The 17818-nt window shown below is 35.0% G+C and overlaps 1 protein-coding gene across 8 annotated transcripts in view; it reads left to right on the top strand.

Annotated features, from left to right (window-relative positions):
* LOC124634104 (monocarboxylate transporter 3) overlaps window positions 1–17093 on the top strand; it is a 43218-nt gene extending 26125 nt beyond the window's left edge. For 5 of the 8 annotated variants that reach the window (XM_047169519.1, XM_047169522.1, XM_047169526.1 and 2 more), the window contains exons 5-14: window positions 533–682; window positions 2131–2289; window positions 4810–4970; window positions 6574–6646; window positions 7789–8008; window positions 8519–8697; window positions 10282–10425; window positions 11286–11364; window positions 11659–11890; window positions 13405–17093. In XM_047169519.1, coding sequence (XP_047025475.1) covers window positions 533–682; window positions 2131–2289; window positions 4810–4970; window positions 6574–6646; window positions 7789–8008; window positions 8519–8697; window positions 10282–10425; window positions 11286–11364; window positions 11659–11890; window positions 13405–13615 — 1608 coding nt within the window. In that variant the 3' untranslated portion in view covers window positions 13616–17093. The remainder of the gene's footprint in view (window positions 1–532; window positions 683–2130; window positions 2290–4809; window positions 4971–6573; window positions 6647–7788; window positions 8009–8518; window positions 8698–10281; window positions 10426–11285; window positions 11365–11658; window positions 11891–13404) is intronic. The other 3 variants (XM_047169520.1, XM_047169523.1, XM_047169527.1) reach the window with 3 other exon arrangements.
* Window positions 17094–17818: the final 725 nt, after the last annotated feature.

Below are 17818 nucleotides of genomic sequence, written 5' to 3' on the forward strand. Positions count from 1 at the left end.
TCATTTTATGTAAAAGCTATGAGTAGATGAATAAGTAAGACATCGTATAGTGGATGCTATTAACATTTGATTTTAATATCTGTAAAGCACATAATATTATGTAGATCAATTATGGTGACGTAAATAACTAAATACGTTATTAGTATTCATTGTCAGTATGAAGCATAGAAAGAGCTATATCATGTATGATGCGTTTAATAAACTTTCATTTGATAATTCGACTTCTAGAAAACATTTTATATCTCTGTCCAAATATTATGCTCTAAGACTTTTGGCTAAAGTAATATGTCTAAACGTTATATTTTTCTTACTAACCACCCGTTCTGCGAAACTACTCCCCGTAACCGGACAAATTATAGCCAATGCCACCCGGGCGTGTGCTTGGGCATTGTAGCTTTCCCACAGTGAAAAAAATCTTCGAATCGTTTCAGTATTTTCAGATCCTCTACGGCAAATAAACAAAGAAAACAATGTTAACATCTTTATTATAATTAATAGTGTAGATATAGATAAATGTTTTCATACCTTACAGACTTCAGGCGAAAAGCCATTGCTACAACGTATGGCTGAAGAGAAAAGACTGCAAATGGAGCGCGGTTCCATCGGAGGCTCATACTTTGTAGTCCAACTGCCAGACGGTACTATGGAGAAGAGGTTGAAGGTGAACGTAGTAGACGATTCTGTATGTAGTTGCTTTTCACTAATATTACTATTCTAAGTTCTCTTTATGGCAATGCGTTTCGTCTCGTTGTTATGGACCTACTGAAAAGCCCATTAATTAAAGTACTTACAGGAAAGGACGCTTGACACAAGTAAATGGTCTTACAAATCAATATTTTGCTAATGTCCTAGAACGATGCCGAGAGATTATGAAAAATCTGTATTATATTAAATTAAACAATTCTATTTCTCTTCAAGTAATTTCGTAAGGTTTATTTGCATTGTTGTATTGAACACATTTTTCCATCCAAAGTATTTCAATGCTCTGAATGAAAAGTAGTGTTTTCATGCTATATGTATAAAAGTTCATAGGCATTTAACTAATTAATAATTTTCTTGGTAAACCATTATTTTCTTGAATAAGTACGAAGACGAAGCGCATTCCCCTTGAGGTGGTGGTACGTATCTAGCGGACAGCTAGAGACTGTTAAGTGGTCTTGTCTTTTCGGCTTGTTGTGCTAACAAAATTATTAGGAAGCATGTTTTGAATACGTACGAGTATGTGCATGAAATTTTAGCGGTGATTTACACCGTATGAAGAGTAAAGGCGTTACGTCTGCGAATTAAACAAAATAACCGAATTTGGATAAAAGAATAATAATTTCAGAGTTGAATATATTTTTTGAAAATAATTCTAAGGTTTAATTCGAATGCCTTTGTTCTTCAGAAAGTGTGAATTTTAGATGAATTGGCTATCGATGTGACAGAGCACAATTCAAGCCTTGTTGTTACCATGTACATATTTTGTTCACTTCCGACTTGTAAGATATCCCAAGTTTAGAAAGTGACTAAACTATAGAGCTTTATATGCTGCATCATATACGTGTATAAAACTATGAGTTATTTCTGAAAATACACAGTTCAAATTTAAAATAAACGGACCAGTTCCACAAACCACCCTTTCTGTGAAACAAGTTCATATATAATGCAGCACCCTTATGCTTTGAGGGCATTGCCTTCAAATGATTGGCAAGTTTAATTCCCCTTTCTTTTGTCCCTTTTACCGCAAAAAGCCAGGTATTTCTTATTGATCGTATTTCTTCAAACTTTCGTAAATGGAGGAGGGAACGCACGCAAACTATTTCTTTCGAGACTATCTTCAAAACTTTTTCTATGCAATGTTTAGTGTACTGCATGAAAGCAAATACCTGATGGTAGATTTTCAAAATACGGTCGTGCCTTGAAGTTGTGAGTAGATACTTACGAAATACGATTTGAGTTATCGATGAAGTTTTAAAGGAGGATTTACTACTTGTCCCAACGTCGTAAAAACTCCTAGTACTGCGGCGTTGAGACAAATAGGAATAAACCAGTCAACATACTTTTAAGGAAATAAATTCAAACAAATAACGTAATTCGAAGTATGACTTTAAAAATCGATATTTTACTAAACAAAGAGATATTCACCAGGCCCCCTTGAACATCGACCCCGGAGTTCACTCGTCGCTCAATCTGGAAGCGTTAGCGCGCGTCCCGACAGTACCCAACATGCCCGGAGTGCCAACTGTGCCTACTCTCCCCACTATCACCGAAGCTAAAGTTGCTGACGACAATCAGGAGAAAAAGAAGGTAACTATTACATTTTCGTATCTACCTCTAAGTTCAGAGAGATAAAGTTTTAACCGACTTCAAAAAAAGGAGATTCTCAGTTTGATCTTTTTGTGTAGATAGGTATGTAAGTTTGTGCGCGATATTCTCTCGTTTTCACCGATTGTAATGTGGTTTTCAGCATATTATTTGCTAAACGGCAAAGTTTCAGGTACATAATTATAAGTACTAGGATTAGGTAAATCGTTATTTTTTTTGTAAAATTGATTTTCGTATCCATAGTTAGTGGTAATTCGGTAAGGGTATTGGAGAGGTAATTTGAAACCAAATGACCCGAAAGCAGATATTTCATGCATGTAGCATGAAATATGTTTTTACATTTTGTTTTGTGTGGAGGTCGTCAGAGGTCGCTTGGTTTGCCAATGCCCCCTAAATGGATTGCCTACCGAAAACATTCCAATGACCCAATATACTTACATGTATATTTTATATATTGTTTTCAACTTATGACGACTTATGACCTTTTATGCATGAGATCAGCGATTTTCTCCCTTTACAAGCGTGCATGATCCATAAAAAAGTTGTCAGAAATTTCTTACGATCAATCACAGGGTGGTTTAGTTACAATATGACTTAGGTATTGAAGGTCGCTCATTTATCAAAAAGAAGTTGAACCCAATATTAGCGAAAGCCAATATTGGCAAAAGTTTTGACGTTCGCAGCATTTGGATTTTGAGTATTACTAACAAAATAGGGTTTTTTGGAATTAAGAGTGATTTTTAATCAATGATCCATAGGAGAACGCGATATAGCACTTTAAACCTGAAAAGTTTCTTAGCACTGATGTTCTAACATTATTGACAAATTAGTTCTAACATTATCTCCCGAACCTTTTCCCAACTATGTTGGGGGTCGGCTTCCAATCTCACCCTATGCAGTTAAGTACCAGTGTTTATAGCTGACATTAAATAAATATATACCTACTAAAGCTGATAAGGGAAATGTGCAAGGCTAGCATAGAGATGAATGTGTGTCATCATTCTATGTAAATATAGATGTTTACGAGTATAGACATGGGCTGCATAGGACATGCCTGTGAATGGCCTTCGACGCGGCCACACGAGGCTATCTGGGTTAAGCACGTGCAGCCCGACTCATGGGAAAAATATTGAATAGATCTAAATTGGATTCTGTTTTCATAGACTTCTAATTAATAATAATAAAAAACTACATAATTATATTTAAAAACGTCCTTGTTTATTAATGTATTAAATGTCAATTATTAATACATATAAATTGATGTTTGTTTTGTTCCAATTTACAACACACTGTAGTTTAAACAAATCAATACCAAAACAGCATGACACATACAAATAAGTTTATATTATCATTCTAAATCACATGACGAATTACAGCCAATTCTACGTTTGATTTACGAATCTACAGACCGTTTGAAACTTAATTAAGTAACATACAATACAAACTTTTATAGCTGAGACGTATAGTAAGAAAATTTAATATGGGCAACGTGCTTCTCTGAAGGAAATATTAATGGAAACTTAAGAAGTTTTCTCATTTAAATGTTAATTAACAATCTAAGTTTGACGAGTAGGCTGCGGGCTTTTTGTTGCCTTTATAGATTGACTCCTCTAAAGTAGTTTTGGAGTGGAATTTGCTCGTGCTTTTTAAGTTAATTATTTTAATTGAAATGACACAATAAATCTAAACATACTTTTCTGTTATGCTGAATAAAAAATACTAAATCCTTCTGTGAAGTACAGGCGAATTACAGCAACATCAATGTATGTTTTATTGCCAAAATAAGATATTTTTTATAAATTATTTTAAAAGTCATGCTGAATCATCCAAAAAATATAAATAATAAAATATAAATAATAATAAACATCCATTATTATGTAGGTACGACATGTGTGGGCAGTATGTAATTCGGATTATACATAAAAACACTAATCTTCATGTCTGAAAATGCTGAGTGATATGAAAGGATTTTTATTCACTGGTGGCGTTTGGGGATTAAGTAGATTTTTTTATACAGTTGGCATATGAGATTAGATTGATCTATATGACATTGCATCAAAGTGATTCCTAGAAAATATTTTGAGTTTTTTAGAATGACTACGCTTATGAAAACTATTCCTGATAGCTCATCTTTTCTACAATTAGTTTGCATAATATATCGTTTTGAAAATGTCCATAATTTTACAAAACATGTTAAAATGTTTTAGGCAGTATATTTTGCCCAAAGAAATTATTACTGAACCCTACTGTCATTTAAACATCTTCACACACACGACAGTTGTTACGGGCGGTCAGAAGCTAGAAAGTTTGAGAATAGTCTCACTAAGAGGTTTGCATTGGGTGGCCCGGTCAATTGATGGGTTGAGAAGGTCCGCTGTCGCTCCATGTAAAACACTAGTACCCAGCCGCATCCTTTACAACTGGAAGCCGCTCCCAAAATAGTTGAAAAAGAGCTAGGCAGATGATGAACCTATAACTAAACATTAAACATTTCCTCCACAGAATGAAAACGGCAACGTAACAGTGAACCCGCAACAACAGCTATCCCGCAACGTGTCCTCCCCGGCCTTCAGTGCGCACGCGCCCGGCTTACCCAAGAACGGCTCAGTCCCGTTCTTCGACCGACAGCGCAAGCAAAGCACCGGCGATAGGTCAGGAGACAGGTAGTAGGATGATTTTGTTCTAGCAATGCGGTACCGGGTGCTCGGTCTTCGTGGGATGTGGAAAGTGCATGTATTTTTTATATTGAGCTATGGTCACTAAACTAAATTATTATTATTTAGTAAACAATTATGTAGCTGTTTTTCGCAGCAAAAAGAAAAGAAAAAATATAGTCCTTTAGCTGACCAAGTAGGTACTTAATACTGTCAAGAAAATTTGGTTTGAGTTGATTTTTTGAACATAAAGTCAGTGGCCATAGCTAGATAGAATGAACGTTGCGAGAAAATAGGAATAGGATTGATCATTCGTAGAACTAATTTTAACAAGTAAGATCTGACTGCTAGTCTGATTGTTTCAAGAATAGTACACTTTTGAATATTTTCACTATAATTACTAAGGCCGTAAGGACCATGAAATATTTTGTGTGTTCCCAAGATCAGTCCTATTCTTAAAGTAACGCATAGTTCTGTCCATGTTAATAATATAAAACTCCAGTTTCTGTTAGTTTATATTGAAACAAATTGATGTCAAATCTTGTGTCAACTTACAAATGATTTATTGCGAGCTATTTCGGTTCGCGGACGCTTTATTTTGGTTAAACGGACAAGCTCACATGAGATTTGACAAGATTTACTTACTAGTCGTTTTAGTCGGCTTTTGAAACGTGTAGAAAGCTTCTAAATAAATATCTACCTATACTTACTAATACCTATTATAAAGACGATTTTTTGTTGGTTTGAATTCACTATGGCACTGCTGAACAGCCAGTCACAGCAATTCAAAAAGTGATGCGGAAAACCTATTCGATAACAATAAACACTTCGGAAAATTCCGTCCCCACAAAAACTACTGTATACATAAATTAAAGACTCATAGTAGAATCAACCAGAGAAAACAAGCATGAATGGTGTCGTAACGATTTGATTTAATCGATCAAAACACTTGATCGATTTATTAATATTGATCGAATGTGACTGTCATTTTTAAACATCTTTAGCAGTCGTTACGGGTAGTCAGAAGCCAGTAAGGTTGACAGCCAGTCTTACTTAAGGGTATTGGGTATCCCGGGTTGCTGGGTTGAGCAGTACTGATAGGCAGTCGCTCTTTATAAAACGCTGGTAGTCAGCTGCATCTGATTAGACTGGAAGCCTACTCCAACATAGGCAGATGGTGAATGTGTATCTTAGAACATAAAAACTAATGGAGTCGCTTTATGTATAAATTAAATATATATCTATAAATGTACCTTTATGTATATACAAAATAGCTTGCTTTGTTAAATCATGCATGTTTATTGTTTGGTGCTATTATTAGAAGTTAGTAGTTTGTTATTGGTCATCGGTTAATTATCCATTCAGCTACATTGCCAATAATGAGTTTCCAAAGTACATATTAGTAAACAGTAGGTACTGTGGCTAAATTATTCTATTTGCTATTTATGTATTTTAGCAGCGGAATTTCTTATTCCTAGCCTATTGAATTGGATCAAATACAAAAACAAAAATACTGAAAAACACCTTTTTCCCACAATTATCTTTGTACACTCCAGCATATAAAAAAACAACATATTACTGTTTGACTCAAATATTTTATTTTAATTTTCAGATTCAAACCGTCCCTAGCTGCAATTAAAGCAACGTCCAAAACTTCAATGAATAGTCAATACAGAAACGCTGATGTAAGTAAATACTGCAATTCATTATTAAAATCTTGCTTCACTATTCCAAAATACAGTAGGAAATGCTATATTTCCATTTACACAAATCATTATATGAATATTGTATCAAAGCACGCTTTGTTACTTCAATACTTTGATAACAACACTAGCGTTTTCTAGATATCCAAACGACTAATATGTTCTATGACAAATCAGTACATAGTTAAAAACAAAGTCGCTTTTTTTGTCCCTATGTCCCTTTTTACGCTTAAATCTTCAAAACTACGCAACCGATTTTCATGCGGTTTTTTTTATTAGATAGAGTGTTCCAAGAGGAAGGTTTATATGTATAATGAAATCCATTAAATAGTGGGGAAATAATGTTATCCCATGCGAAGCCGGGGCGGGTCGCTAGTATTATTATACAGCTGAAAAATTACACCACTAAACACCTAATTCATGTAAACAAGCTGTAACAGAGTGTTGAAATAGTATTTAGTTCAAACCAATTGACCCAATTTTGAAATGACAATAAATAAATTGTTGTCAAGGGCGTGTATGGCCACATTGTCGCATACAACATGTGATTGTTAAAAAACTTAGACATTTGACCTTGAACTTTAGTAATTGTTTGCCAAATACTCTGAAAGACTGGCATCTCTCCAATTCAGTAATGGTTCCTGTAGTACTGATTTTTGTAAGAATAGATGCCGTTTATTTACTCAGTCATAAATGTCATTGTCATTCTAGATTGTTTCGGAACATTTAAGTTTAACATCATTTGTTCAACAAAACATTTGTTTTGTAACTATGGAGCATAATTAGCTTAATATGAAAAAAAAAACAAAATAAAATAAATTATATTTTTTTAACATAAAACACTACACTAGTCTTTTGTGTCGTATGTACTTTTAGATTTTGTTAATATATTTGTTTACACCACCATAATATTTCTATTAGAATGTAATTTATTCGAATCAAAGGCCCACGTGGCAAGTATGTGCTCATCGTTCAATCATTTTGCCAAACTCCTGTTATCATGGAAAACCCCCCTGAACACATTTACAGAACCATTATTAAGTTCACAATGTCCATCTAGTTTTTGAAATGACTGTCTAATTAAATAAACTTACATTTAATTCTATTCCAATTATCTTTTTCAGGGTGACACAGAAAGCATGATGTACAACTCTAAGCTCTCAGTGTCGGGTCCTAGGGAACCATCCCGCATGGTTCGCCCGATGTCTCGTAAAGACATATTCTACTCCGGTTCAGTGCTCAACCTGCCTCAGTACCAGAGTCAGAAGTCTCTGCAAGGATATAGGAACTCTGTGCTTAGTTTACCACAGAGTAGACAGACTGGTGATTTGGAGAGACAAGAACGTAAGTGTTGCTATTTATTTAGCAATGTAAAGAGATCGTAAAAGATGTTCTAAATGCACAAGGCTGTTGTTGGTTAAACCTTTAAGATAAAACTGCTGAACCAATATCTATAGACGAAAATAAGTTTCCCCTTACATTTATAGTTTTTTTTTGTATAAATTGATAAATTAATTCTCCGATAAAAATATTTACATACTACATTGAAATCAGCTGGTTATGAAGTACTTCCCAAATTGAAAACATCTACTTTAAGAAAAAGTCGCTCGATTTTTGTAACCTGAAACCAGAGTATGCGCATAAGCAAGTTCAACTTTCAAAGCCTTTTACTTTTACCAATAAAACTAAAGTTTTTATACCTACAAAGGTTGTCTGGAAGAGATCGCTTTTAGTGATAAGACCGCCTATTGTACTCTTTTACTACTTGTTTGTTATTAGTGTACAATGAAGAATATTCTATCTATCTATCTACTTTTTTATACCCTATTTAACCACCGAATTTATATATTTCAGAATACGACCTCTGCCCCTGCCTATCGCTCCCCGAGTCCTTCAAGTCAGCCCTCTCGTCTATGTTAGACGTGAGCCTACTCCGCGACCCGGCCTTCATGCTGATCGGCGTCTCCAATATATTCGGCATGGCTGGGTTATACGTGCCTTTCGTGTATATCGTCGATGCGGCTAGGCTTAGTGTAAGTACCTCTATTAATTTTTAATTTTGGTTTTATGGGAAATCATCAAATGATCCGCTGTGGGTGCAACGTGAGGGAGTGTCAGATTCTTACTGACTAATACGTACCATGTTCCTGCTTATGCCCTTTATGTACCAGAGGCGTTGTAACTATTGCGAACAATCCCGCAGCCCCGGCAGAGTTGGGTTCAGTGGGTTCCACTGGGGATCGCTGACTTTCTTTGAAGATTGTCAAAGTACCCGGAGGTCATATAAGCAGTTGCTCCATGTGCTAAGATAGGAATATTTATTTATTTATATTATTATTTATTTATATATATATATATTATTTGAAAAAAAAGAACTGTTTTGTTAAAATAATACTCATGTTTGTCGCGAAAAGGGCTTCAAAAGTTTTGTTACATTCCCAGTGGCGCTAGTTACATCGGCAAAAAGTGTTAGTTTTAGTTTGCCTGAGAACAAGATATTTTTGTAGTTCATTAACAAATCCTGATATAATTACTGTGTTGGCGCTAGCATGTGGTTAGGTCACATGTTTGTATTTATTTAAAAACACGTGTTTTGTTTTTAAATGTGTACTAAGAAAACAGGTTTATTTCCACCCCGTTATACAATATCTAAATGAACAAAAAAATATACCAATCAATAGCACAATTTATTCTGTCATACCATCCTAATCATTTGATATCAGTCAAGTGACAAGTGACAAGTGACGTATAAAGCCCACACCCACAAATCACCACGTGTAATAATTTATTAACATCATAATTACATACCTAAATTTAATATAATAAAATAGTCTTGTATCCATCTCAACTATGATGACCTACTCTTAATAATGTGTTCTATGCACAATTATAAGTAGTAAGCGTGCCAAATGCGTTACTTGTCTTATTTATGAAGGCGTTTTGTTGTACGCAGCAAACGTTTCTGTTGGCATGTTGTGTAGTTATTATTGTACTGTTTCTCTATTGAGTCTATGAATTTGTAAGATACTGGAATTCAGGAGTAGCTTAGGTCTCTTTCACCATGCTTTAGAATGAATAGGCTTCTTGGAATGTACCAACAAGTCATAAAACAAAAATATTTCTTATTCTGGTTTATCCAACTAAATCATTAAGGAAAAGATTATAACTGATCGGATTAATCAATTAGATACCTACCGACTCAATTATACTGTGCCTGTTGGTATTGTTAGAGAAAGTATGATAATATAATGTATCAATAATACAAGACTCAAAATACTTTTACAGTATTATTTCACCGCCCAGTGTGTCCATATCACTTGGAAGTTATAATTAAAATAAGTTAAGACCAAAGAGCTGGCTATTACCTCGGACAAAGGACCAGCATGGCGATCCAACGAGGTAATGCTGCCAGCCTCTTGGGCACGCTCCCAGTCGACAGCGATGTTGACGAATATTTTTACGCTTTTTATTTTTATATATAGTAGGATAGTTGGCCTATGTCCAGCAGTGGACTGCTATAGGCTGATGATGATGATGATGATGAGGATAGTTGTTGATAAGCATTGTAAATAACCAAGTTAATATATTTAATAAAATAAGTTTTTCCACTATTCCAGGGCGTAGAGCCGTCCCAGGCGTCGTTCCTGCTGTCGATCATCGGCATCACGAACACGTTCGGGCGTATCGCGTGCGGCTGGGTGGCCGACTTCCCCTGGATGGACTCGCTGCTGCTCAACAATGTCTGCCTTGTTATTGCTACGGTAAGATATACATACACCGTATAGATTAACAGTAACACATAGACTAGTATTTAAAACCAGTTGATTCCCGTGCTTTCGCCCGCGTGCCGAAAGAACTATTTCCGTTACACAGATTGTATACCCTATGACATTCACAAATACTCTCTAAATTTATTTCTTTTTGTATTTTATTTAAAAGTCGTGGTGGCCTAGTGGGTAAAGGACCAACCTCTCAAGTATGAGGGCGCGGGTTCGATCCCAGGTCAGGCAAGTACCAATGCAACTTTTCTAAGTTTGTATGTGCTTTCTAAGTATATCTTAGACACCATGGACTGTGTTTCGGATGGCACGTTAAACTGTAGGTCCCGACTGTCATTGAACATACTTGGCAGTCGTTACGGGTAGTCAGAAGCCAGTAAGTCTCGACACCAGTCTAACCAAGGGGTATCGGGTTGCCCGGGTAACTGGGTTGAGGAGGTCAGATAGGCAGTCGCTTCTTGTAAAGCACTGGTACTCAGCTGAATCCGGTTAGACTGGAAGCCGACCCCAACATGATTGGGAAAAGGCTCGGAGGATTTGTATTTTATTTAAATACATGAAGCAAAATTCATTATTTAAATAACGTGATTTACTTATTTTAGCTAAAGAATTTTCACAATCTGTTCAGCGGATCTAGAGATTACTTCCTACGTCATAAACTTACAAATTTATTTTACCTCTGCCTTTGCATTTTGTTCTATAAGTATTAAACATCTTATAATGTAAAATATTAGTTGATAAAATCATGAAAAAATGTGCTGAAAATGTCATTTTTTTGGTAGATTCTCATAGGTACATTTTTAAACGAGTATAATACTATGATATTAATATTTATGTTTCAGATATCAGTTGGATTGACTCCCTTCTGTACCACATACGCTACATACGTTGCTATCGCCATCGCTTTTGGAATCGCTATTTGTAAGTATTCCAGTCTCATACAAAATTATAAATTCATACATGTTTCTTTTATCTGTTTGTCTTATTTCCTTATTTTAATTAAGTGATGAATTTTTATAGCCTAATATAAGATCACACTGTCCCCTAATGAATCTTTGGTAAGAAACACATGTTGCTTGTAATATACAACATGATAACGACGAAATGAAAGTCATTTATTGGTAGTAAAACATAGGTACGAAACAGAACCTAATTAATATGGTGTAACCTTATATGTATTATAATAAAATTCAATACACCATTTTCTCTTTCCAGCCGGCTACATTTCCCTAACATCGATCATTCTAGTAGACCTACTAGGTCTGGACAAGTTGACCAACGCCTTCGGTCTTCTGATCCTATTCCGTGGCGCCGCCGCCATGATCGGGTCTCCTCTCGCCGGGGCCGTGTACGACGCCACCAAAAACTATGATGCTTCCTTCTATATGGCCGCTGCGTTCTTCTTAGCTAGCACTCTGACGTCATTTGCTGCGCCTTTGTTCCGCAGGTAAGGATTTTTAATAGCATAATTTAATCATCATCATCATCATCAGCCTATCGAAGTCCACTGCTGGACATAGGCCTCTCCAAGTGCACGCCACTGAGATCGATTTTCGGCTTTTATAATAATAATAAAATATGCACCAAATAATTTATCTGAGGTAAGATGAAGATGACTTATATATAACGTACTCTGACGTCATTTGCTGTCCCTTGGTTCCACAGGTAAGGTTTTATTCTTCATTGTAAATGTAAATTAGATAGAATATTTAATCGTAATCTTCAACTAAGTCATGGTCAATATTGGTAGTAAAAGCACAGATTATATAATAGTTACTACGTAACAGATAAATCACTCCATACAAAAAAGTGCATACCTACTGTTATAAGCACCTACAAGTTCCCCAACTACCTACAAATTCATAGCTGCGTTAGAAAATGAACCTTAAAAGCTCCAGCGCTCGATTGTTATTTCAATGCGATAGCGCACAGTTCAGTGACCGCGACCGTGCCGACAGCGAGCGTAGGGTTGCCTCTTACAATTAAATAGGGAAGCAAAGTTACGCTTATTTGTAACTGACTCCCCAAATCAATGGAGGTGCCCAACTACTTTTCGAGCACAGAACACGCAAGTATCCTATACTTACCTATTACCCCTGGCACAACACCACTGACCGCTGATACATACCTACTTAGGTACCCAAAATTGGTTTCTGCGCAGCGATATATGCAATGTTCCAAGCCACCATTTAGTTGGACGAGAACTACACCTACTTATACTCAAAATGTTTTTAGCTACAAAACTCGGTAATCATTGCATGTATAAGTGTAAGGTATAAGTATCTATAATTTAAGTATCTAAAGTAAGTTGCTTATTTTTAAAATGACAAAGAAGTATTTTTACTTTAAAAAATAGAAACCTATGTATATTCATACATAGGTATAAAATATTTCTAAATGCCTATACATATATAATAGGAAACCTTTATATTTTCCTACAATAATCACATATACACCTACACAAATCAAAATAGTTCTTCAGTTTATTAGATAATTTTAAAAACCAAATAAAAAATTAACAATAACTGACCTGTCTACATCTATAGGTAAATGGAAAAACGTAAGCTTTATATTTTTTCTTTTACTTGATCTGCAACCAAGCACAGCACATAACTGGCCAGAGGTCGTCATGTTCACAAATAAAAATAATAAACATAAAACGCGCGCGTCGCGAGCGGCTGTCGTGCGCCCTGAGCCGCGTGGGGCTGCCGGTAACGCAGCGAGCGGTAGGCATTTATCGCGCGCAAGTACCGAGAGTGACAGAGGCCTGGTAAAAGTTAATGTTTTGATCATATTTTTTTTTTGACAGTATTCTAATGGTTTTTGCTTAATAATTATAGGATGGTACATGCATTTGGGCCTATATCCGTCACACTTCTTTGTCACGTGTTTTCTCTGCGAGACGCTTTTAATGCAGGTGCGAGGCGAGCAGTAAAACTAATCATTCACCACCTATTCCAGAAAACAAGAAGAAGTCCAACAACCCCTCGACATCCTCACCCCCATAGACGAGGACTTGGAAGAAGGTGACGAGGAAGACGAGGATGACACTCCCATCACCATGGGAGCCGGTTCCCTCACGCAGCGGCCGCCCGCCATCACCCGCACCGCCGCCTCGCCCTCCGACCCGCCCTCGCCTGACCAGCAGCCGCAGAGAGAAAGCGTACTCTAGGCACGTACTTTACGCGAATACGTACTTTAGGCGCGTATTTTACGCTACTACGAATGTTATGATAATGTTACGTTACGTTACTATGTTGTGGTTTAAGATTGAGCCGTTTTGAGAGTTTTTGTATTAGGAGATTTTGTGTGAAGAATTTGCCGTAAGTAGGGTCTAAAATACGCTTTCAAACTGCTGGCAATGTGCGTTAGAATGTTCGCGGCAAAATCTGCTAATTTGAAAACACGAATGGTCAACTATTTATATCCCTGATTATTTTTGGTCGTTTGTGTAAGTTGCATAACAACCATAGCGTGAAGGCAACAATTCTTATTTTAATAAAAACATGAAATGATTTTCCAAAAACATTTCCTGACTCTAAAACAAAAGCGATAATCTCCAACTTATTTGTGCTTTGTTATCAAGGATATAAAGAAGGTTGATCATTTATAACGGTTTTAAATTCTACCATTGCGTAGACCTATTAAAGTTTATATCATAAGATAAACAAATACGAAGTTGAGTCGGCTTATCGAGTGAGCGGTAAAGTTGTTTTTTCTTCAATTTGATTTTTTTTTTAACTATTCTGCTCAATTCTTTCTATAACGTTTTATTAATTACTGTCTTCCTTTAAAAGTGATTGACGAGTACGTTGGTACTTAATTTATGATGTTTTTGCCGCTAACAAAGATCTGACGAGTTCACTTGTACGTCGGTTTGATTCCGTCAAACCGTTGAAACACACATTTTACACTCCGATAACGCCGACGACGAATTCTACCTCCAAACAATATTGGGCGTTTATAACGAAATATAGGCGATTTTATATACAATTAGATTTCACGAACCCTTTTTATTCTCCAATAATTAAACAAATTCTACGATCTCAATACATTGGAGACGCTGTGATAAAGGTTTCTTGAAATCCACTAGGTATTTATTAATTCTCGTAATGTGTACGATACTCTGATAAAGGGAAACAACGAATTGAATTATTTTCTGACAGTAATGTACAGTGCTATTAAATAATAAGTTTTAGAAAATAATTCAATTTGTCAAAGAAAAAATATATAATACAACAAAAAAAACTTCGACACGAAGATTTATTATACGAAGTTACCATAAGTTAATGACATTAATAAATAAATAACTGGAATTGACGGCAAGCAATAAAGCGTTTAATGTGTATATTCGCTTTGCATTTCGAAACTAATAGAAGGGATGTAAGGTTCTATATTCCAACGTGCCATATGCGTCGTGGTGCTAGCGTCGACAAGCGTTAAAACATTCATGTGTTAACTAATACTCAAACACTAAAGTTTTTGTGATCAGAAACTAAAATGTCCATAATCGTCATTAGCAATAAAATTTGTACTTATAGGCTGTTAAGTACTTAGAACATATAGAGAGATACATAGAAACGTAGACACTATTTTCAACTTCTATACAAACGCATGTCGGGTTGATTTCTCTTTCGAAATGGACAATAAGATTTATCTCAAAAGGTCTAAATTCATTCATGTTATCATTAACAGAAGTTAAATCAGATGTTTTACAGTTATAACAATGTAAATAATAAGCACACTTGTAAATATATGTTGCAGTTAGGACATCGGGTACTTAGTGAAGCAAATTGTTTGTCCCGTTCAGATTGATAAACGGCTTAAATGTAAGACTTTCTGCGAACTATGATAAATGAACTGAAGACAGAAGGCTGTCATAGATATATTAAATACAGTTCAAAATACGGCAGTGGAGATATTTTGGGAAAGGGACTATCAATTTATACGATTAAACCCTACTATTATATATTTGTGTGTAAATCGTGTTTGTGTAGCATTTTGCCTTTAAACTTGCTAGATAATGTTGAAACTTTTCGAGCTTGGCTTTTTTCTATACGACTCTGACGAGAGAGATATTTGAAACAGATTTTAAGCGTCATTTGCGTACACTTAGCAATCTTGATGAAGCACTTTTTAGGCATTCAAGTACAATGCGAATCACAGTGACTATTCTCACTTCCAATCTTTGACATTGTATAGAACTCTTATAGTGCCATTGTGTCGAACAACTACTTGTGTAAATACGCTAATCTTAAGTGAGTTTACATAGACGTGAGTGAACGTAACGCAGTCAATTGTACGCATTTAATATGCAAAGCCACTTGACTGTTAGGTGTCAAACATAGGCTTTATGTACTTGCCACATTAGTGTGTATATATCTGAACTATACGATATATATTTTGTCATAGATATTTTTCTGTCAGTAAACTGCATAATTTAGCTTTAAGCATTAGATATACTTTATCATTAGGAACGTGGAAGGCAATTAGCTGTTAGGAGAAGGTATTATGTGATAAACATGAAAAATATTGAAAATATTTCTTTTTTAACAACCTGTATTGTATGCCTATAAGTAAATGATAATTTTAATGAAGTTTCTTTTATAAGGTTTAATGTAATCTGATAATATGACGTTACAAAGTGTATAGAACGTATTAAGGAATATTCAGAAAAATATGAATTAATGTTACTGTTGTTATATAGCTTTATGTAAAAACCAAAAGTGTTATTATGTTTTTAAGATTAAAAATTATTTAGGAGTCGAGGGAAGCTAACTGGTGTATCGATATACCCGAAGAGTTTATTGTTGGTCGTAATGATCCTAATGAAAATCATGTTGACTATGATATAATATTTTGATCTAATTTCTACGACCGAAGACAATCATGAATTTGTAATATCTCATGATTATTTTTAGAGGCAATTTTTATGTATTAACTTTGAATGGAAGCACAGAGAAGCACATATTACATGGTCATTCATTGTGAATGTTTAATATTATTTAATTACATTATTCAGTATTGGCTCAAAGTATTGTTTATATATTTTCATTTGAAATGTTAACGAGCTGTTTACAAAATAGTTGTATTTGTGGTTCTGTTTATTTGGTTTTGTTTTGATTGAGCGCATGCATTAAATTATGAGTTATTAAATGATAAAATTGATAATATAAATAGTTTTATTTGTCATTCTATGTAAGTAAACAGCTCAGTCGATGTATTTGATATGTTTAGCATTTTAACTGTGTGTAGTAAAAACGCGTTTGCGTTTTTCTTGTAGAGATACTGTCTTAGGCATATTCTCGTTCTATGAGATCGTGTGTTTGTTTCGTGCCAAAAGGCAAATCACTAGTATTGTTAACGTAGCAGTCAGACTTTCGAATACAGACAATATTCTCCTCAAAAAAACCCCAGTCAATGTTCGAAAGTGTACTTGAGCTACTTTAAAAGTCCAATATGAGTTCTGCAAGACTTCGAAATTTCTATAAGCAGTTAAAATGTTAATTTCGAAAAGAATAAATAGATCCTAGCGCACGCATCGCTTGCGCTGAAGGTACAAGTTGCAAACAAAACAAGCTTATTGTTGACAAAGTCCACCGAAATCTTTTGTAAATAACAGATTCATTAAATGATAATGATGACTGAGATTGGCCGTTTTATTTCTAACAACCCAAGATTAAATTTTAAAACAGTAAAAAATAAATAAAAGTAACATTGTTACATGATTTACCCATACGGTTCCTACGTATAGAACATAGCTAAAACACATAATAAATCTTTTGAAGGCCAAAAGGGTCATTACTATGTTCATGGCTAAAATAATTACCATAATCATACCTACTGTTATATAATACAGGCCCATGTGATGCCTTTGTATGTTACATATGCGTAGAAAATTATGATTTTAATCTAAATAATTGTGGTAATGTGTGCAAGCAACTGTAACTAACGAACATATGACAAAAAATTGCACGCGAATGTATAAATGGTTCTATTTTAAATTTTTTAGGTGTAAATTAACATGAAAATGAATTGGTTATTATTTAAATGAGCGCCCTAACGAGTACATAACCGGGATATAAGGAGAACTAAACTAAAAAAAAACATGACTAGGTACTTTATTTTCCTTGTCATTAGGTACTGAATTAATTCCATCCAAGCCATAAATGAGCTTCATTTGTTTTATTTGAATCCCATTTCCCATGACCGACTAATGTTCTAGCAAACCTTTTTTGCCTCATGTTAGGTAGAATGGAGTACCTATTTTAATAGCATTTATATGAAATAAAAAAAAACTAATATAGGTATTGGTAATCTTCTCATGAAAATGTTACAAGGTTCACAAAATTATTTATGTTCACGACTGCATGAT

The sequence above is a fragment of the Helicoverpa zea genome, chromosome 10 (genome assembly GCF_022581195.2).
Source record: "Helicoverpa zea isolate HzStark_Cry1AcR chromosome 10, ilHelZeax1.1, whole genome shotgun sequence".
NCBI classification, from domain to species: domain Eukaryota; kingdom Metazoa; phylum Arthropoda; class Insecta; order Lepidoptera; family Noctuidae; genus Helicoverpa; species Helicoverpa zea.